This window comes from Bombyx mori, chromosome 3 (genome assembly GCF_030269925.1).
Source record: "Bombyx mori chromosome 3, ASM3026992v2".
Taxonomy (NCBI): domain Eukaryota; kingdom Metazoa; phylum Arthropoda; class Insecta; order Lepidoptera; family Bombycidae; genus Bombyx; species Bombyx mori.
Genome location: NC_085109.1, coordinates 3,411,512 through 3,433,852, shown reverse-complemented (window position 1 = coordinate 3,433,852; position 22,341 = coordinate 3,411,512). Strand labels below are relative to the sequence as shown.

Sequence of the window (22,341 nt, the reverse complement as noted above, 5' to 3'; positions counted from 1 at the left end):
CAAAAAACAATTTGATATCGATTGTATCTCGTACCGCAACCGAAGATAGTTCAATATGTGTAGTAAGTAGTGATGGGAATAAAATAATATCTCAGTTGTCGATTGAAATAGTTTTATTAATTATGCAAAGTGTTTTTCATTAAAACATGTAAGCACATTGATTGCTTGCATTGCGCGCATATGGTAAGAATTCGTTTAGTTTTTTTAGAAGCGTCAGTGCTGTTTAATGTGCATCGTAATTTTTCGTAACAACCCACACAACGTCTTTTTTTGTCGCCACGTTGGAAAATATGATCAGTACATCTTCCTTCGGGGAATCCTGTAAATTTGAACATTTTCCAAAATTTTTATTTTACTGGACGATGCAGCAGTATAATCCGGCTTTGATTTTTTGTTAGAAATCTCACCAAAATAAATAGAATTTTTTACACTTTTTTCTTTTAAAAGAACTCATTGTTTATCAAAAATAATCAACACGTAGGTATATACGCGAGTGTTATTTCCAAAACGTGCGCGCAAGCTCCCACGTCGATGCTAGGACAACACTAAAACGAGTCACGCAGCGCCCGCGCCGCCCACCCTCCCTCTCTTGCGTCTACGAGGCGTACGATTCTACGAGTACCGACATATCTCCTAACGCAAGGAATGAATATAATTACAGTACTGTGCGTTAGGGACCTAATCCATCTCTAATTTCTTTTTTAATGTCCTTGAATTCAGCTTTAAGTAGGAAGCAAATATGTATATTTGTCGTACTCATACTTAAAGAACTTTACACGTTAGATCCTCCCGCAAGGAGTGAAACAACACGATTATATTCAACGCACAACACAAAAGTCCTGCAAGAGATCTGATAGATCTCGTAATGCAGCGAACGTGTTAAAAGATTTTGCAATTTCTATACAATTATTATCTTCGATTTTTGCGAGTCATAGACATAATCAAACCCACTTTTACGGCTTAAGGTAGACATTTCTTTTATTATCATTCTATTGTTCTATAAAATTATTTATTTAACAATAAAACAGCATTCATAAATTTTAATATACTAGTGAGGAAAAAACCCTCAGAAACGGATATCAAATTGGCAGTCAAACAAAACACGTCCATATTGGAATCAGATAATTTCACGGAATGATGTGATTCAGTGGTCCTCGGTCAGTGAATATAAGCGCGCTAAGGCCACGATCAATGTCAGTCTGTATGTTGTGCGAGCGCATACACATCATTTTTTAATAATATTTTTTTGTTTGTGTATTTCCGACGCAATGGCTTCGGCTGTGATCAGGTTTTGTGCGTTGCTGTTGGTTGCCGGAGTCTGTTTCGCCGATGTTTGTTAGTATTGTTTTAAGTATTTTTGTTTTTATTTCTTAAAACAACATTCGTATCTCGTTCTATTTTTAATTTTTTTGCGTTAATTATGTTTTTTTTCAATGTACACATAAATCGTTCTCATTATCTTAAATTGATTGACCTAAATAATCAGAAGTTCACTTTCAGTTTAATTAATTTATTTATTTTAGCAACGGAACACTAGTCTAAGATCTAATGTGAATATAGTTACGTAATAATATATAATAGTTCTGGAACTCATAATTATTCAGAGACACGTAAGATTAACTTAAGTCACTGATTTTATAAATTAAATTAAATGTGCAATTTATATTACACAGATATTTTGAAGATTATGTTTTAGCGTACAATTTTTGACTAATGGTCATGTCCAATTCTAACTAACGCAAAAATGCAGTACGTTTTTTCAATATACTTAAGCCAACACAATAAGCTATGAAAAAAAAAGAACTGTCGACATAAATTTTCGAACAGTTTTCTTTTTTCCGCCATAATTCACATAATTTACGCGTAATGAAACATATTGTAGGTAGTGAACATTTTCCATTCACACTCACAGTTCTCCGAAAAACTAGATTAGAACTATTAGCTATGCCATAGTGCAGGCTTTAAGGCTGCGTGTTGCTCTGGTAAGCGCGTCACCAGCCTGCCTAGGCCTGTTCCAATTAGGTTACATTTAATAATGCCCATGACTTCAATCTCAAAATGACTAATGTCTCTTCAGTATCTTAACACGCGAGTGAAGGGCTCTTATCTAACAATAACGTAAAATGAATTAAATATTCTTTAATTTAATAATTCTTTGTACCATCCGTGATAAAAAAAAAGTTGTAAACATAGACAATTCAAAAGTATTATATTCATGAATCACCTTTGTTCTTCCCAAGTAGAATTTTAAATCTATATTATTATAAAATCATGATAGAACTGTATTAAGTAATTTGATTTTAAAACTAGTTTATTCAAGTGGCCCTGACATTGCTAATATCGATGAGTTATTGTAACCTCAATCATGAGCCATACTAGTATTATATTAATCATTGAAATAAAAAAAATGTAATTTTTGGCGGGAACGCGAGGAGCGAAGTTATTCTGTGAATTATTTTTATTTTCATAATTTACTGTTTCTTCAGGTTTAAACATATAATATTTAACGTTTAGCATCTTTGCATGAATTTAGTGTTTCGGCTATTTCCCAAAAACCCACTCAAGTCTCGATAAATTCCTTAAATTTTCTGGGACATTATTTAATTTCATATTAACTCGTATTATACCATTTCATTCAGTTAAATCTCAATTACAATTTTAGTAAAACCAAACATCATTTCACATTTCCTATTTCATAAAACAGCGTACGTTTTCATATAACAATTGAGGGTTTTTATAAGCCCCTGACACTGGGAATAAAGGCATCGTAGAAATCTAATATCATATTGAAAAAACACATATAGCTGTTTTAATTACAGAAGTTGTGTTTCTAATTCGCATAGCGTCACCTATAATTTAAACCATACCACACAAGATAGCCACTAGTCTATACTAATATAAAAATTTACAGTGGTTTTTACGGACGTTTCGTTATAACTACTGAACCGTGCATCCGATTGACTTGAAACTTGGTATCCATGTAGAAAATACATGTACTCAATGGATAGGCTAATATTTATATGAGTGTTGAACTCCCTAATAATAATGACAATAAATAATAATGTTAATTTTAAATGGCCAGCGAAGCGGGCGAGTACGGCTAGTCATACATATAAATGTCATATAAATATGAACTTGTAATGTGTAATGTATTGAATAATTTATGTCGGAAATCCTGGTCTGACTAGTCGATTCTCCCACGTAAAGTTCATGTAAATGTCAGTTCGTATGTTATTGTTTTTGTTTGTATTTTTTTTCGATCTCAAGGTGGATGGGTCTTCCACATTGCAGCCCTATCTAGCCCTGATGTCTATGGGCTCTGGCCTGAACACTAGCCGTAGACCGTGAGCTCGTTAAATATAAGCAACTAGCGACCCGCCCTCGCTTCGCTTCGGAAACATTAAAACACAGATAAAACAAAAAAAAAAAAAAAAATTAAAAAAAGTAGCTGTAAAAGTATGTTCATCAGGGACAATGTCGGCTTCTAATGGAAAAAGAATTTTTCAAATCGGTCCAGTAGTTTCGGAGCCTATTCGAAACAAACAAACAAACAAATCTTTCCTCTTTATAATATTAGTATAGATATAGATAAAAAACACCAATTTATTATTGATATATTTGGTGCTAGGTTATCGCGGGTTAAAAAAATACATTTTGGTCAATCTTGTTCTGCTTACCAAAAACTTTGACAAAATACAGATAAATAAATATTTTTATGAAAAGATAATGTGTAACCCAATTGAACTTGACAGTGCATCGATTTAATCATTTTATTCAAACAACTGCAAGTTTTAATTTATTTATGTAACATTTAACGCTATGAATAACTTCTCTGTGATCTATTTGATCTTTCTATCTATTTGATCGTTAATTCCTAAATTGCTTCGTTCTTTAATTCAATGTTTGTTACATGAAATGTGTTCACTGAAAAGCCTTTGCACGCCCATCTGACCTGGTGCAACTGGAATGGCTTTCGGGTCACCAGTAATCCTTCCTTCCTAAAAAAAGAAATATGTTCTCAAGGACTTACGACCGCAAGAACTATTAGATATTCTTGTGGTAAACGTATAAATCAACAAAACTGTCCTAAATTAAACAGACACATTTGTCTTTTCTTAAAAAATATATCTAATAACCCCTATACAAATATTAACCAGAAAAATTATCTCTAGAAATTTTCAGCCTGGGTTAAACGTCAATTTAAGTCTACATTCCCAAGATCTTTGTCATTGCTTATATAAAAAAAAAAATTAGTAAATGTTCATAGATATAATAACTTCATGGGGATATTTTTGTAACTACCACTACATTTTTCCGAAGCAACAATGTAATCCCATATCAAGGCATTAATTTATAATCGTTAAATTAATTGCTCATCGATCATTGTCATCTGATCTTTGCAATTATGAATGCATTGAATGTTATTGTTACCAATATAACTTTATAATTAACATGGAAAACTAGTTTGCTATTAATCATTCAGCTAATGTATGCTTAACATACCAACCACTGTTCAAAGAATACGACAGAAAAACATAAAATATGGGCATTCCCCGGTTTCCGCAATCGCAAATATGACGTGCCACGTAAATGAACTTCAATCAATATTATCCGACGTTTCTAATAATTTATAATATTCATAACGGTATGTAGTGGTCCGTGTCCAATTGTTATGTATTCATCAATAATCAATTATTCATTGATTGAATATTGTAGACATTAACGACTGTCTAATAATAATAATAATAATAAAAAAATAATGTTGCAACGCAAATAGAAAAACTAATCATTATTTTGTTCTGGTGAATGTCATCAACCTAAAAGCCGATCCTTCATGCATAAGAAAACTTTAAAGCAAAGTTACTGAAAATTACGTAAAAAGATTTTATTAGGTACTTAAACACAGGTCAGCTTGACCTTATAGAAGAGTGCTAAAGTAAGGTGAAAACTAATTACTAGTAATAAATTACAGAATCAAGACATGAAGAATATTTTTCATTACTTCAGTGATTTATTGGTTAGCAATCAAGCCATTTAAAATTTCATCTCAAAAAAAAACTTCCTAGGGCAAAAGGCTCGTCATTTGTTGTCTATTAATGTATATTCTATGGTAGCGACTGGTTGGAGATCTCTGAAAGCATATTCTTAGTAACATTTTAAGTAGCACTAAACATGCCCCGCGGTTTCACATGCGTTATATTTGTAATAAAAAAAATGAAAGACTTGGCGTATTTTCGGTATAAAAGTTTACTTATATCAATCTCCGGTCCAGACTACCAACTAATTTGTAGAAATATCAAATCATGAAACAGGAAATACTGTCGTATTTTTAAATACAGAGAAACCCGGCGTTGACCAGGTCATGTCACTTGCCCCAATAAAAAGTGTCCTACGTATAAACTACCCATAAGAGAGAGTTCATTTAATTAGGGGAGTGCTCTGAGGAATTGTTCGAGATGATACCGACATCTCGTTTTTACCATCTCACCGCCCGCCATCGGAGTAGAGTTCTTCCATACTACCTGGAGCCACTGCGGTCATCCACAGTGCGTTTCCAGAGATCTTTTTTGCCACGTACTATCCGGCTATGGAATGAGCTCCCCTCCACGGTGTTTCCCGAGCTCTATGACATGTCCTTCTTCAAACGAGGCTTGTGGAGAGTATTAAACGATAGGCAGCGGCTTGGCTCTGCCCCTGGCATTGCTGAAGTCCATGGGCGACGGTAACCACTCACCATCAGGTGGGCCGTATGCTCGTCTGCCAACAAGGTCAATAAAAAAAAAATCTCTTCAGCCATTTATGCGTGATTGTTTAACAAACACAAATGTACGAACTCCCATTTTTAGGATATTATTTAGTGTACAGTCTTTGTTGCAACCGGTTGCAAGTTATTACAACCTGTTGCATCGGCTCGACTAGATTCAACAGCTCAAGATCAAGGCTGTATGATATTATTATATTTAAAAAAGTTTCAGACTAATCTTAGCTATAGGAATATGTATAATGACCCCAAAAGTAAGATCTGATAAAATAGCTGTTGGTTTAGACGAGTACCTATAATAAAAATGAGGATTCCAAGATCACATTTGACTAATGTTTTGCCTGATATCTTTGAGCGATACAGAAATGCGTCCGTCAACTTTCCCAAAAAGATAAAGCAAAACGAATTTGAGTCGATGTGGCTTAAAGGATGAGACGCCCTACATACAGACGGTCTACATAAATTTTTGTGATGAAAAATATTTACTTAACTCGTGTTCACGACTGACTTTCATGATGAAGGAATAAACATCATATAATAAAAGTCAAACCCGCAAAAATTTTCATCTACATAATTACTAAGCAATTGAGACATAGACCTCAAGCCTCAAGGTGAAACATTTACATTGTGATGTCTTTGGGCTGCAGTAATCACTTAACAGCAAGTGGGCTGAGAGTTTGTTCACTCGTCCAAGCAATAAAAATAAGAGATGTTGTTTTTATATTCAATGAACCTGGTGCGTAATTTATTAAAAGCTATAAATGTAATTAATGTTGTTTCCGGGTTATCTTACTTGCAGATAAATGCACTGATGCTACATAACTGATGTGTGCAGTCAATGTCAATGGAAACAACTTCATAATTGAATTCATTGAATCTATTAAAACATCTTTCATCTAAAACATCATTACTGGTGGTAGGACCTCTTGTGAGTCCGCGCGGGTGGGTTCCACCACCCTGCCTATTTCTGCCGTGAAGCAGTAGTGCGTTTCGGTTTGAAGGGTGGGGCAGCCGTTGTAACTATACTTGAGACCTTAGAACTTGTATCTCAAGGTGGGTGGCGCATTTACGTTGTGGATGTCTATGAGCTCCAGTAACCACTTAACACCGGGTGGACTGTGAGCTCGTACAGCCAACTAAGCAATAAAAAAATAAAAAAAAAACGTCGACAAATACGATATTCTTTTTAAGAATTTGCATAAATTTTCGTTTTCAAATCAACAGCATTTTCGGTTAAGTTTTTTTTAAAACTTGCACGCGATGACTCACTGACTGACGCACATAGACCTATATAGTAGGGACACGACATATTGTTCTATACGTACAATTGCTTATATAAATAGCACCCATTTTGAAGACACATACATAAACATATATCTATCTCGTTCTTACTCAGCACTTTAACTCGCAGGAAAACAATATAACAGTATTTCAGTGCGTACATAAAATGAAACATGAATATACGTAAATATCTCCGTCTCCGTCTAATGAGGCCGAAAATCCGCCATGTTTAGCGCGCCAAATGTCATTGTCACGTCAGTTCGGCCGTCTGTTTTGGGTTGTACATTATTTATTGACTATGATATCGATTTAATATGATTGATTATATAAAATTTCATAATTTATCATGCTTAAAACATACAAAAATAATAATTAAAACGTATTTTATAGGATCTCAAGAAAGTCGATGTCCTAAAACTATTATCTATATGTATTTAAATTCATTATGGAGCCCTCATCCGAAAAATCCATTTTTCGGTCGGAATCTATTGATCATGACACTAATCATAAATACCACTTTAAGATATGTCATCAAAACATATTTAGACATTCTGTTTAGATATTTCGGGAAAAAGGCTACCGACAAAATCTCTTCGGAACTATTTAAATAAAATAGTTTTATTCCGCAGTGAGTAAAACACTATTGTAAATTTGTTAAATTTTTAATAATTAAGTGATTTTAGAGAGGAAGTCACAAGGAATGACGTTTGTAATTAATGAATAAATGTTCTGTAGGTGTTTTTTTTTTCACGCGGTCCCTTGATAAGTTTAAAATTTGAATCACTCTCAAGCGAAAGTGATTCAAATGGTGCGGCGCATCTTCCTTGGGGTGCGCTGCGGTAGTATGTTACGGACTTTAGAGTCAGCAAAACAATTAAAATAGATTGTAATAGTCTAAGAAAAACACGTACTCAAAATACGATAACATTTAGCATGCTAGAAATGGGCTGATGGCTTTGAACTACGCCATATTTTTATGTTTTGCGGCAAACGACAACTTTATAAAATCAGTGTAGCAACTTTTAAAAATCATCATATCGTTTACTTGGCAAATTCAAAGGACGAACTTGTCTTAGATTTCACCCATCTAAATCATATCATATTTGCACATAACAATATACCTACTTACTTCCCATTAAAGTATAAATTCTACAAATAAATAATACTCAACAATATTTAAAATAAAATGAGCCAAGACCGTTTATCGATAAAACCTGATAACATTGAAATCTTTTGTACAGCACTAAAGCCGCCATGTTTTGTGGCCAGATGACGTCACAGTGGCACGAAATTTTGGTTGACGTTTCATTTCCATAGGTTTCCTACTTCATTGCTGACGCACGTACCTGTTATTGAAACAATAGTTACAAATGTCTATGCCAGGCCACTCACAAAGAGGAAGCTCTTGCCGATTTCGTAATAGAACACTATTAAAATCACGGTAAAAACCAAACGGGCTTGTCTATTACATTTCGCGAGTTCCGGTAACTTCAAAGAATTCTGTAATCTATTTTTAAATATGATTTCAGTAGGGAATTATGTGAAACGTATTGGTTAAGATAGGGGTAACTCTTTGCGCAGAACATTTTCAGGTCATTGACACCCTAACGACATACAGTGCCTCTATGTACCACAAACCATATAAGTGAAAACAGTATTGGTTTGGTTTGCTGTAGGTATACGCTTGTTCCAACTTTAAGAACAAAACGCATGATCAATTCGCGACAGACATTTAACAGATACCTAACCCTGCGTAAACGAGTCAGACCTACAAAATGCACTCGAGCTAAAATTCCATAGCATAAAAGACAAATTTCTTTGGAGAAAAAAGCCTTGAGTAGTCTGGGCCTTGACCCGAACTCCGGATCCGTCACTGTGCCAGCAAACAAGCAAGCAGCAAGCAATTTACATAAATATTTCGTTATGTTTGCCGCGTACCACAATCTTGTATACCTACTGCATTATTTTATTGAGGCATCATTTTTATTAGGACTTTTATTAAGGTTTTGAACTTCGTATCTCACCGCTGTTTGAGTCAATGACATTTTTTTGATGAATAAATAAATTTATTTGACATTTCAGTCCGGTGTTGCAATGTTCAATCGATTGATTTTCTTTTTTTTTTTGTTCAAATTTTGTTAATCATTGATCTTGATATTAATAATTACAAATTATAAAAAGCTTAGTAGACCTTAAGAGTTATAGCTACTGTTTGAAATAAATGCTGTGTATGTTTGAAAGAAAGGAGTAATGAGTACCCTGTGAGGATATCCAACAATAACTTGGACCTCATGTTGAGTGATGGGTGGATTTGTTAATTTTAACCTCACGCAAGCCTATTTTCAGCCAAAAGATTCTTGTTACCTGGTACCATTTACGAATTCTTGATTACAGCGGAACTCCCCCCTGTGACGGAAGTGTGTCTCGGCTGCATTTGCCAGGCTATCTCTGGATGCAAGCAAGGTCTGCAGTGCGAGGGTGAGACGTGCGGCCTCTTCCGCATCACATGGGGCTACTGGGCTGATGCCGGAAAACCCACCATCAATGGTCTCTCACCTGACGCTCCGGATGGTAAGTTTTTACAGCTACACACGCATTTAATCATTATCGCGCTGATAGCCTTGCGGTAACGAGCTAACTTGGACCTCATTGTTTAGTCTTTCTGCCACCTTGAGGTCGAAGTCTCAATTGAATTGCATGAGGTCTATGACAATCTAAAAATTGGAACGCGTTACTGCTTAGCGGCATAAATATGTAGAATGGTAGTAGTGCCTACCTGTGCTTAGTTATAACCTATCCTAACACCAATAAATGCTGATAGGCTTTCACAGTACCCTCACAAAACACTGGTGCTCATTCTCTGGTGAATCTCTTATTTGCCTTTTACGACAACCACGGGAGTAGACGGTGTGGTGAGCATGGTCATATTCCAGGGAGGACTGCAAATACCCCAAAAATTATGGAAGCAGAATATCGTTTTTTTTTTCATTATCATTAACAGTTACATCATAAGCCCTAGCCTATTAACTATAATGATAATATATACGAAATTCCTGACAAGGTCAACTTCTAACAGCGATGACAAATTTTTATGTAATGGAAAACTCGATTTCTTACACCTAACCTTGATTCCTAAAACTAAAATTCCTCAACGTTCTTTCGTTATTTTTAAATCTATTTATAAATCTATAAAAATCTTAATCTTTTGTCCTCTAAGCGTTCCTCTAAATTATTCGAGAACTTGATAAAACTAATGTTGAAACTCCTTTCTCACATAGCATAGATAATACCTACCCTTAATAATTAATAAAAATCATTACATAGGTATGTACATTAATAGATAATTATTACATTTATGTTTTATTTTGTCATTGTACCATAAAATTAAATATCACCTCTCCCGCGGTTTTGTTAGGTACCATGACAGCGCGTGTTTTTATTCAAGAAATGTAAAACACATTTAGCTCTAGATCAATCTTCAATTAGCCAATATTTTATCAATTTGGTGTCACTAGTACTATTTACTAACAGTGAAAATGATTTACCAAAATATCTTTCATTAATATTTAAAATCGGGAGTACTAAAAAAAATGTTGCCCAGTAAGTTTGTGTTTTTGGTTCGCGACCTTTATTTCGTATTTCGATTGCCTTGTTGGTCCGGTCGTTAATAACCTTGACTACTGATCACAGGACTGATCCCTGGTTGGCGTATTTTAAGATATCTTATATTCAAAATATATATTGTTTTTTATCTACTCGCCTCGTGTGGGTTTTCAGCAATAACAAAGAAATTATTGCTTAGGGCTGCTGGAATTTAATATTATTTTTTTTTATTACTCATATGGGTGGACGAACTCACAGCCCACCTGGTGTTAAGTGGTTACTGGAGCCTATAAACAACTACAACGTAAATGCGTCACCCACCTTGAGATATAAGTTCTAAGGTCTCAGTATAGTTACAACGGCTGCTCCACCCTTAAACGGAAACGCATTACTCCTTCACGGCAGAAATATGCAGGACGGTGGTACCTACCCGAGCGGACTCACAAGAGGTCCTACCACCAGTAATTACGCAAATTATAATTTTGCGGGTTTGATTTTTATTACACGATGTTATTCCTTCGCCGTGGAAGTCAATCGTGAACATTTGTTAAGTGCGTATTTCATTAGAAAAATTGGTACCCGCCTGCGCCTGCGGGATATGAACACCGTTGCATCGATAGATACGAATGCATCGGGCGTCTTATCCTTAGGCCACGACGACTTCGAAGTGTTTTTATAAAATTAAATTTCTCATAAATAGTCGATGATAATAGGTCGCTGCTCTAATTTAAGACCATAGAGCACTCATATGAATAATAAAATGTATAAAATATGATATTAAAAAATTAATAAAAAAAAATCGAAACAGCTTTTATTGGGTCGTGCTTAAATCTTTTTTTATTATTATTTTCAGCCTACTCTAGCTGCACTGTAGACCCGTACTGCGCCGCGCAGACCGTCCAAAACTACATGAAAAGATTTGGCCAGGTAAGACGAAACCCATTATAAATTTTAATTTCGCAGGAAAACATAATTTGTACTAATTATGCTTTTTTTTTGTGTCACCTCTATGGACTCCTAAGCCATTTATCCGATAGTTTCGAAACTTGGTACAGTTCTAGACAGGCCAAGATTTTTTTATAGTACTATTTACTATAGTAAATTAGTTCTAAATAATATTGAAGTTTCCGACACAAGATACATAAAGTTGCATCCACTTTTTAGTATATCGAATTAGCTTTTTTTATAAAGTCTCTAAAGATCAATTAGACACGATTAAAATTTCGTTATTCCGTTATCTATAATAGTAACTACCTTTTAACCAACTTACCATACCATAAATTCTAAAATTGATGTGGATAAAAGTTCTATAATTAATAAAGTACATAATTATGCCTTAAAAGATTAGGCGTACGTTGTAATCGTATCGAGAAATCTAACTATGGTGTTCGAATCCTGCAGGCAAGTGCCTTTTTTTTCACTAATTAATTGTACAATGAAGGAATAATATCTTGTGCCCCATCTCGTAGAATAAGGGGATAAGATAAAACCGAAAAACAATGAACAAACAATTGAATAAAACGAATCAAAATTAATAGACGCTTAAATCTTTAGCATAAGATAGATAATCTACATTTACATATCTAAACTTGGTATCCTTCTCAGGACAATGGCTTGTAAACTATACAATGGGATTAATAATATTTCGTATTAGCTTCATGTATGGAAGATCCAGTAGGCTTTTTATATTATACATTGTACCTAAGACTGTCAATTGTTATAATTAGCATACATCGGATGACATCACCGACAAATAACAATATGGTGGTTACCTCGAACTCCATAATAAATATCATGTCCATGACGTTATGCGGGATCGGAATCACATATTTGTAGAATAAGAAGTTTAAGAAGGGATCGCGGCGCATAAAATTAAACTATTCTATTGTACCAAAATCTTCTTTTATTTGAATATCAAATCTTTGACATCTTTTTTACGTCTTGCTCATGCAACCATCTTCGCCATCTCCCTTTTCTCTGTCATTCTGTCTGTGATTATCTTTTTCATTTCTTACCATTTTTTTTCACTCACGTCACGGTGGGTCGTATGCTCGTCTACATACAAAGGCAATAAAAAAAGTTATCTTAACGCTCCGTTCCACGCTGTTTTCATCATACGAATCCTACAGCTTTTTTTCACTGACTCACTTTTTTTTATATGGTGTTGATATTGTGAGTGAGGATTCACCCGCTTCCAAATCCTCTACGTTAATCCAAGTATCGTGCGGATTTCTGTCGCGTATCACTAATGTTGAAATTTCGACTCTCGTGTCTTCAGATGAGTGGCGAAATTCACGTTGTGACATTCGGGGCCCATGTAACCATTTAGCTACCAGATAGACCGTGAGTTCGTTCACCCATCCGATAAAAAATGATGCTGAAAGACAAATGTAACAAAACTCTTTATTTTTTTTAAACCTACCTATGCTGAAATAGCCTCAAGGCTCAAACTGGAGGTGTTGCTAACACTGGCCCTAGCAAGGGCAGTGCTTCGAAGAATCTACCACAGGATTGGAAACGCGATCCACTGAGAAGATCCGGCGAGAAACTCAGTGGGCTTTGTCTATGGATATCTCTTTAGTGACTCCGTATTTGCTATTGAATTTCCTCCGCATCTGCGATCTTTAAACGCGAACATCGTAAAATTTATATTTATTATATTTTTAGGACTGCAACGGCGACGGAGTGGTCAACTGCTATGACTACATGGCGATCCACAAGAAGGGAGGCTACGGGTGCACCGGCGAACTTCCTTTTAACTATGTAAACGTGTTTAACCAGTGCATCAATGTCTTCGCGCAGTACCGATCTTAAATAGCTTTGTCTAATCAAAAACCCGACCAAATTACTGTAACCTACCACTGCTTTATGGTAATCCGTCATAGTTTCCATCAGCACCAATATTATTTTTACGATGAATCTGTTACAATTCATCTAGAATTGGAATAAACATGTTCATATAAAAGCATTTTCATCAAACGGTTCTTCGTGTATTCGAAATACAAATTGGAAATGTAATTTAATAGAAAAAAAAAATATTTTTTTTAACAATCAGAATAAACTAGTCTTTAGAATAAACCCATCGTTTTAATTCACGAATCGAAAACTGACCGTAATGGCTAAATAAGTACAAACAAGTAAGTATGAAGTCGTCGTGTCCTAAAAGATAAGACGGTGCATTCGTATCTTGCGATGCACCGGTGCTCGAATCTCGCAAGCAGGTACCAATTTGTCTAATGAAATACCTACTCAACAAATGTTCACGAGTCACGTCTGCGGTGCAGGAATAACATCATGTAATAATAATCAAACCCGCAAAATTTTAATTTGCATAATTATTGGTGGTAGGACGTCTTGTGAGTCCGCACGGGTAGGTACTGCCACCCTACCTATTTCCGCCGTGATACGGTAATGCTTTTCGGCTTGAAAGGTGAAGTAGTCATTGTACTGTAAAAATGGAGGCCCTAGAACTCATAACTTAGGGTAGGTGGCGGCATTTTCGTTGTGGATGTCTATGGGCTCCGGTAGCCAATTCACATCAGGTGGGCCGTGAGCTCGTACGCCCATCTAAACAATAAAAAAATAAAAACATATCTTTATCACGACAGTAGTGACACATTTTTTTGGAGACAGAAGAATTTCAGGTGCCCTGGAGAACTTTCCAGTATTTGCTAAAAATGTCCGAGCATCGTCGAAAGAGACCTAAGAGTGAAAAGCGTTGCTTCGCGAGTACATCTACCGCCGGATGGAAATCATGACCAACTGAGAAGATATTATGAAAAACACAGCAGACTCATGTTAAAGGCTATTTGTATCAAGTACGGTGACCCGTGTGATGGTCACTCTTAGTATTAGAACTAGAAGCACTGATGGTTTCCTTTACCGTTCGATAAGCCCCCTCCTGAAATAGGCAAACCATACGAACGACTGATTTATAAACGCCTCTGGGACTTTACCATCTCAAAAGGCATCCTCACTGACGAACAGTTTTGATTCTGAGCCAAGCACTCGTGCGTCTAACAAGTGCACAGCTTCACAGAGTGCATCTAAGTAGTGCTCAACAGTGCAAGACCCGTTCCCACGAGAGCCTCCTTCTTCGATATCATGAAGGTGTTCGACAAAATCTTAAGCACAACGGTTTAATTTAGAAACAACAAAGCATGGGAGTACCAGATAGTTTCGTGGTCATCATAATCAAGTCTCGGCCGGAGTCCTGCCAGGCTTCGTTCTTTCTACGATACTTTTAGCCTTTCGTAGCTGTAGCTGTCGAATTTGTCGAATGCGATGAAAACTTCGACCTAATCCATAGACGCAACCCACATAGTTTCCTGCCGGATTTTCTCTGTGGAACCCGGTGGTAGATTCTGTGAAGCACTGCTCTTGCTTGGAGAGAGAGAGAGAGAGAGAGAGAGTATTCTTTATTGTACACAAAAAAAAACAAATAAACAGTGCGATACACTAAAAACAAAAAAAGTACAATTGGCGGTCTTATCGCTAAGAGCGATCTCTTCCAGACAACCATCAGGTGGACAAGAATTATTTGGAAACGAACTACGCGCGGTGTACCATTCCAGTGAAATACATATACATATATGTACACATACATATACACATACATATCTCCGTAAATATACATACAATTAATACAAAGTATTATAATATAATAATTATTAAAAATAAAAAATAATAAAAATTAAATTTTGCTTCTTTACACATAAATAAGAATAAGCAATTGGACTAGTGTTAGATACGAGGGATACGCGAGTGAAACGCTTGCCTGCTATCAATACACTGTCCTCTATTTGTTGATATACCCCGTATGCGTAGGCACACGCACACATACTTAACAACTAGACTTAGCAAATTCTCTCATGCTGAGCCCATGAGCTCACCTACCAGTCCGCGCGCAATAGAAATAGTTCCTTAAGCTACCAACGATTAGGTAGAGAAAAAAGTACTTCCATCATGCTGGATCAAGACATGCCTGGGGAGTCGACGGAAACAGCCTGTTGCAGGGACAATAACGACGACGGTTATCTGACCTGATAGTATTGAAGTTAATGTTGAATTTCAAGCGAAATTCTATTTTATTGTACACAATAGGTCCCAAACAAAAATCACAACATAAATAACGCCACCTACCTTGAGACATACTATCGAAATCTTAGTTGGAACAGCGCCCCTAGCGGCAAACGTAGGCAAACGTTCCAACTCCATACAAATTTGAGTTCACTTTTACGCGATCTTCTACTTCTATATCGTTCCCTTACTACTGAGGATCGCGCCACATGCGACGTACTTCCAATGTGCTCGATCATGGGTGGCATGGATCACATGGTACAGACTACCACCGAGTGCTTCTCTTGCTAGATCTGACCATCTGGCTGGTTTTCTGCCCACGGCGCGCTTGCCCTCTATGCGACCCGTAATTATGAGCTTCTCTAATTCATGTCTGGGAGACCGCATGATGTGTCCGAAGAAGCTCATAACACGTTCCCGGCAGATGGAAGAGAGCCTTTTTCGGATGTCTAGCTGCCTTAGAATGGACTCGTTTGTTCTCATGGCAGTCCACGGTATTCGTAGCATCCTCCATCACACCCACATTTCAAAGGCATCGATCTTTTTGATATCCCGGCTTTTTATGCACTATGTCTCCGCCCCGTAGAGGAATATGGGAAAGATCAGTGCCCGCACCAAGCGCACTTTGGTTTTATATCGCGATACTAAAGTTAAAAAACTCGCACTAAGCACACAGGCTTATATCTTAATTTCATCAACGTATTATAGGCAACACGTGATTATCCTCAAGAAATATATCGACGCTTGAAAGGCAAAAGTGACTAAGCGACAATAACTGATTTGTACATAAATGATAGGCAATAACCTTATTCGATGCGCAAAAAATATATATTTCTAGGTCAATTAAAATCATTTCAATCCTACAGCTACTAGCTAGATTCTACTACAGCTGGATTCATTAAAATAAATTTTGTTTTCAGGTATTTCAACTTTAAATTAGTCTACTGTAAAGTTCACGCATTGTCGCTTAGTCACGTTTGCCTTTCAATCGTCGATATGCTTTCGATACATTATATCGATAAATACAATTATCGATAGTATCAACGGAGCGTGACTGGAATCCGTTAGTTCTTTACAAAATATTTCGCAATTCAAGTCAGTCAACAAGGAATTCAATTTAAATTTGGTCGAACAAATAAAGGAACATTAATTATTTTATTTCACGATATTACAACTATGACAAAAATACTACAGTAATATAATTATAAAACATACCATGCGTCACAAACATCTTATTAACTATTGCTGAGAAATATTGAAGCATAGCTACAACACCCTGGCTTAGTCTTTACTCGTTGACAATGACCAAGGGCAACTAAACGAACGAACGACACGAGCTGACAAATATGATTTATCGTGTTCCAATTCTGTCTTTATCCTGTTTATTCTCCGAGTCATTGTTTTTTCGAAAATTACCAATTCTGATTAGATTGAATTAAGGAGCTTTCCCTCTAATATTAAACACTTCAACCGCAATTATTTGAACATTATCTATATCTCAGAATAAATAATACACGAACAATAGAACCAGGATCTAAATAAGATCATAAAAGTTCATGAGAAGTCGCATTTATGAATTAATATGACACAGCTAGCGTATTAAGTGCGCCCAGTCACGCTGCTTAGCTTACATGTTCATAATTTAATGAATTCCAAATCGTGACTTGAAACCGCAATGAACTATAAGAAAGGACGTGGGCGTAGCTGTAGAGGTCAAATTAGTTTTTAGTCAATTGCGGACAAAGGGATATTTCTGATATGTTGTATCATCAATAAAAATACGCCTGGTAAAATTGTTGTAATGTGAAATAACTTGTGAATTGCGGGACCAAATTTTTCTTTCTTTTATGTTAAACTTTCGTAAATATATCTATACGAGGTTTTACGAAACGAAATATTTCACAAATGGTTTACGTGTCCATTGTCGGTCGGGTAAGTTCGAAATAAAATTCAACAAAAATATTTTTTTTGTTTTTATCGTTAACGCATGATTTACTAGTCAAATCCGCACCGCTTTGCTGGCCTATCCTCGATTTGATTATTTATTTATTTATATCTAATTTCCTTAGAATTTTAACGAAATCGTTCCAACCGTTTTGAGATCTACAGCGAACATACACACGCGTACATACACACATCGAATTTTAAATATATTTTTGAAGTGAAACTTCTTTAGGCGCGTTGAGAGTAAAATTTACCTCGCGACAGATTCGTTACGGCTAGAGAGAGAAGAGACAATTTAGGAAGAGCGAGAATGAGAAAATAGACAGAGCGTCTCGCGAACCACTCGACCATCGAGAGAGGGAAAGGACAAATCGAGCTAGGTCGTTTCTCTTATACACAGCATGCCTTATTACAAGAGAAATTTGATTTAAGGATGAAAAATGAAGAAAACCACAATGTGTAGTATTATTGTACCGCAAAAGAAGTTTCACTTCTTTCATTTGCACCAAATTGCACGCGCACCATTTTTATGTTATATTTTTTGATATGCTGTTTCTGTTTTCATAACGAACGGAATACCTGAATCTTTTATAATTTAAACTTCGTTACTTATTTTTGCATCCGGATCTATTCCGGATCTGTTCGACGTCATATTCTCATCCGACTTAAAAACAGATTAACGGCTTATATCCTTATTCCATTTCTATATAAGGATACAATTGAATGATATTTATGACTCCAATGAAAAACGATGCTCGCATCATCAAGCGATTTTTTTGCTTGTTTGCCAATGTTTTTTTTTGCGTGTTCGATTCCAAGAAGAATGATATTACGTATTAAACAGATTAAGCTCCGCTATATTTTTAAGTAGAATGGTCCAGTTAAGCTTTGCGTCCGCAAAGTATGGACCTGTACAATTTAATATTGTACACTTAAATATGTCTAGAAAAGTTACGTGACGTTTTGGTTTGTTGTTTTTCGAAATGTGTCCGTTTTATTTGTTTGGGATTATGTGTCTGCTTTGTTCCGCTTTGGGTACGTAATAAGATGGTTATGATAATTTTGAAGATTGTTCAGTACAGATTTTTCGTAAGGCTTATATTTCAAATTAAAAATAAAGTAAATTCTAGATTTCACAAATGTTAACAGTGCGTTTCCAGAGATCTTTTTTGTCACGTACCATCCGACTTTAGAATGATTTCCCGAGCGCTATGATATTTTCTTCTTCGATTCAAATGAAGCTTGTGTATAGTACCTACTTAACGGTAGGTACTTGAGACCTTAGAACTTATATCTCAAGGTGGGTGATGCATTTACGTTTTAGATGTCTATGGGCTCCAGTAACCACTTATCACCAGGTGGGCTGTGAGCTCGTACACCCATCTAAGCAATAAAAAAAAAGCGGCTTGGCTCTACCCATAGCATTACTGCCGTCATCAGGTGGACCGTATGATCGGCTGCTTACAGCGACAATAATAAAAAACGATGATTTACTCCCTATTTTATGTTCAGCGGTAACTGTCGAAGTCGTCAATGCTAAACCAATACTCATCGTTGAGCACTTTTAAGATCTCATTCGAAGAGTTACACACACCGCGAAAATCCAATCCAGAGGTTGCAAAAAAGATCTCCGAAAACGCACTGTGAATAGAGGCAGTGCTAGTGCTTCTAGTGAGTGGGGATGAAATAAAACTAATCAATTCATGTTCAAGTGGATACTGGAGCCCTTAGGCATCACAACATGATATTGATTAGACACGAAATCAAAGTTAATGAATGAAATGATCAAATGAGTCAAAGAATGATATGAATATAGATATCAATATATCAGTAGAATTTCAATATTTTTTTCTTAGCTAAGCTGATAGCCTTGAGAGGCTATTTCAGCGTAAACTTAGCTAGTAGGTGAGCTCATGGGGCTTAAACCGGAGTAAAAACTGACCCTAGCAAGAGCAGTGCTTCGCAGAATCTACCACCGGATCGGAAACGCGACCCACTGAGAAGATCCGGCGCGAAACTCAGTGGGATTCATTTCAATAACTGCCCGCTTTTCTCTTATTGCACAGGGTTACGTATTTCAAACCTAAACAGCTCTTGTATCCGATGCTTGTGTCACGTTACCGGCTGCGATCTGTCGCACAAATGCACGGACGGTTACTGCGGGCCGTTTTACATCTCGAGGGTGTACTGGGTGGACGCCGGGAAACCGACGCTGCCTGATGATGACCCCAATCGGAAGGAAGGTAGGAAGATTTTTTTTATTGCTTAGATGGGTAGATAAACTCACAGCCCACCTGGTGTTAAATTGTTACTGGAGCCCATAGACATCTACGACGTAAATGCGCCACCCACCTTGAAATATAAGTTCTAAGGTCTCAAGTATAGTTACAACGGCTGCCCCACCCTTCAAACCGAAACGCATTACTGCTTCACGGCAGAAATAGGTAGGGTGGTGGTACCTACCCGTGCGGATTTACAAGAGGTCCTACCACTAGTGAGATATTTGATATCGAAGTCCCATTTCCTATAAATGAGCGACGATACTTCGACGTTCTATACGGCTCCTGTTAATGCAATTAGAGCAACATACTCAAAACTCGTAAAACAACTTTTAGTAGGTGTATATAACAATTGCAATTTGGCTAAACGTAGCTATGCAACACAAATTATATAATATATAATATTATTGCATTTGTGAAACTTTCAGCATTCGAAGATTGCGCACGAGACTACAACTGCTCCATTAGAATAGTCGAGAGCTACATGGCTAAGTTCGGAAAGGTAAACTGGATTATTTACAAATAACAAATATCCACTATTAGGTATATATTTGAGATAAAGAATGTGCACATGTACAATTGTTGCCATTAATAAAAAAAAAAATTAACTATCTTACCAAACAGGCGCTGACGTGTTCAAGTCTCAAAGGGGAATTCTCAAACAATGCATTCACGAGTACGCTTAATAACATTTAGTTTTCGTTTTCGGTATAATATAGTACATATAAATCTAATAATAAATCCAATAATGTTGGAGGTGGATAAATAATCGTCCGAAATTAAAAAAAAAACTGTATGTATATTTTTTTATATTTATTGCCCTTGTAGGCAGACGGGCATACGGCTCACCTGATGGTGAGTGGTTACCGTCGCCCATAGACGTCAGCAATGCCAGGGGCAGAGCCAACCCGCTGCCTACCGTAAAGTACTCTCCACAGGCCTCGTTTGAAGAAGGACAATATCGAAGGACTGAATACCAATTATATTACACAGAAACCACAACAACTATAATGTTTATTACTGATGTTAGATCATCTGTTAAGCCCGCACGGGTCAGTACAACTACCCTGTATATTACAACAGCGAAGCAGTATTGCCTTTGATGGATGGGGCAGCCGTTGTACTATAAAACTGAGATTTAGAACTCATGTCTCAAGGTGGGTGACGGCCTTTACATTGTTGATGTCTATGGGCTCCGGTAACCATTTAACACCATTAGGGCCGTGATGAATTCGTCCACTCATTTAAAAATTAAACAAAAAACATTACTTAAAGTATCCACAGTACGCATTTCCGTCAGGAATTACGCATATTTACAAAATATCCTATATAGTTCGATTCTTTGATAGCAGTGTGATTAGAACGTTTGCCGCTAGGGGCGCTGTTCCAACTTTGAGTTAACTTTTACGCTATCGAGAACGTTAAAAAACTCGCAATAAGCACACATAAATTTATTCTATAACCTAGAATTTGTAAAAGTCGTAAACTCCTGTCACTGACGGTTGAAAAAAAATTATTTTTTATTGCTTAGGTGAGTGGACGAGCTCACAGCCCACCTGGTGTTAAGTGGTTACTTAAGCCCATAGACATCTACAGCGTAAATGCGCCACCCACCTTGAGATATGAGTTCTAAGATCTCAGTATAGTTACAACGGCTGCCCCACCCTTCAAACCGAAACGCATTATTGCTTCACGACAGAAATAGGCAGGGTGGTGGTACCTACCCGTGCGGACTCACATAAGGTCCTACCACCAGTAAAATTTCATTATTTTCAGGACTGCAACGGTGACGGCGTGACTAATTGCTTCGATTACATGATGATCAACTTCCACGGAGGGCGCGCTTGCTCCGAGCCCCTATTCCTAAGTCCACAGGGTCTAAAATGGCTCGCGCACTACCAACAATGTCGATTTTAACCACAACCCTCATCCTATTTTAGTATAAATCTATACACTGTACAAACTATAAATTCATTATATCAATATAATAAATAATTAAGTTATTTTCTTCATTCATTTGACTCATTCATTAATTATTGAAATTCATAATATTATTATATTAAATAATCTATATCTATACTAATATTATAAAGAGGAAAGATTTGTTTGTTTGTTTGTTTCGAATAGGCTCCGAAACTACTGGACCGATTTGAAAATTTCTTTTTCCATTAGAAGCCGACATTGTCCCTGATGAACATAGGCTACTTTTTTTTATTTATTTTTTATTTTATTTTTTTGGTTTCATGTGTGTTTTAATGTTTCCGAAGCGAAGCTAGGGCGGGTCGCTATTATGTATAATTTAAATACTATTTTCGTTGTTTTTCGAGAAACACATACATAATAAAAACTTCTTTTAAAATTTAATATCGCGTTTTTATTGTCAATTTATACAGA

General features: G+C 36.3%; 2 protein-coding genes and 1 non-coding gene across 3 annotated transcripts; 2 read left to right on the top strand and 1 right to left on the bottom strand.

Annotated features, from left to right (window-relative positions):
• Positions 1 to 1,079: 1,079 nt before the first annotated feature.
• Positions 1,080 to 13,723, top strand: LOC101738343 (lysozyme). Its single transcript, XM_004926245.4, has 4 exons — positions 1,080 to 1,335; positions 9,437 to 9,613; positions 11,499 to 11,572; positions 13,313 to 13,723. The coding sequence occupies exons 1-4, from the start codon at positions 1,269 to 1,271 to the stop codon at positions 13,457 to 13,459; spliced, it is 465 nt and encodes a 154-aa protein (XP_004926302.1). The 5' UTR covers positions 1,080 to 1,268; the 3' UTR covers positions 13,460 to 13,723.
• Positions 6,073 to 6,190, bottom strand: Mir3216 (microRNA mir-3216). Its single transcript, NR_107500.1, has one exon. It is a non-coding gene; the product is annotated as a microRNA mir-3216 (primary transcript).
• A 4,685-nt stretch (positions 13,724 to 18,408) lies between the features above and the next one.
• On the top strand, positions 18,409 to 21,955 carry LOC101738212 (lysozyme). Its single transcript, XM_004926244.4, has 4 exons — positions 18,409 to 18,703; positions 19,735 to 19,911; positions 20,376 to 20,449; positions 21,724 to 21,955. Exons 1-4 carry the CDS (start codon positions 18,652 to 18,654, stop codon positions 21,862 to 21,864), a joined length of 444 nt encoding a protein of 147 aa, XP_004926301.1. The 5' UTR covers positions 18,409 to 18,651; the 3' UTR covers positions 21,865 to 21,955.
• The last annotated feature ends 386 nt before the right edge of the window (positions 21,956 to 22,341 follow it).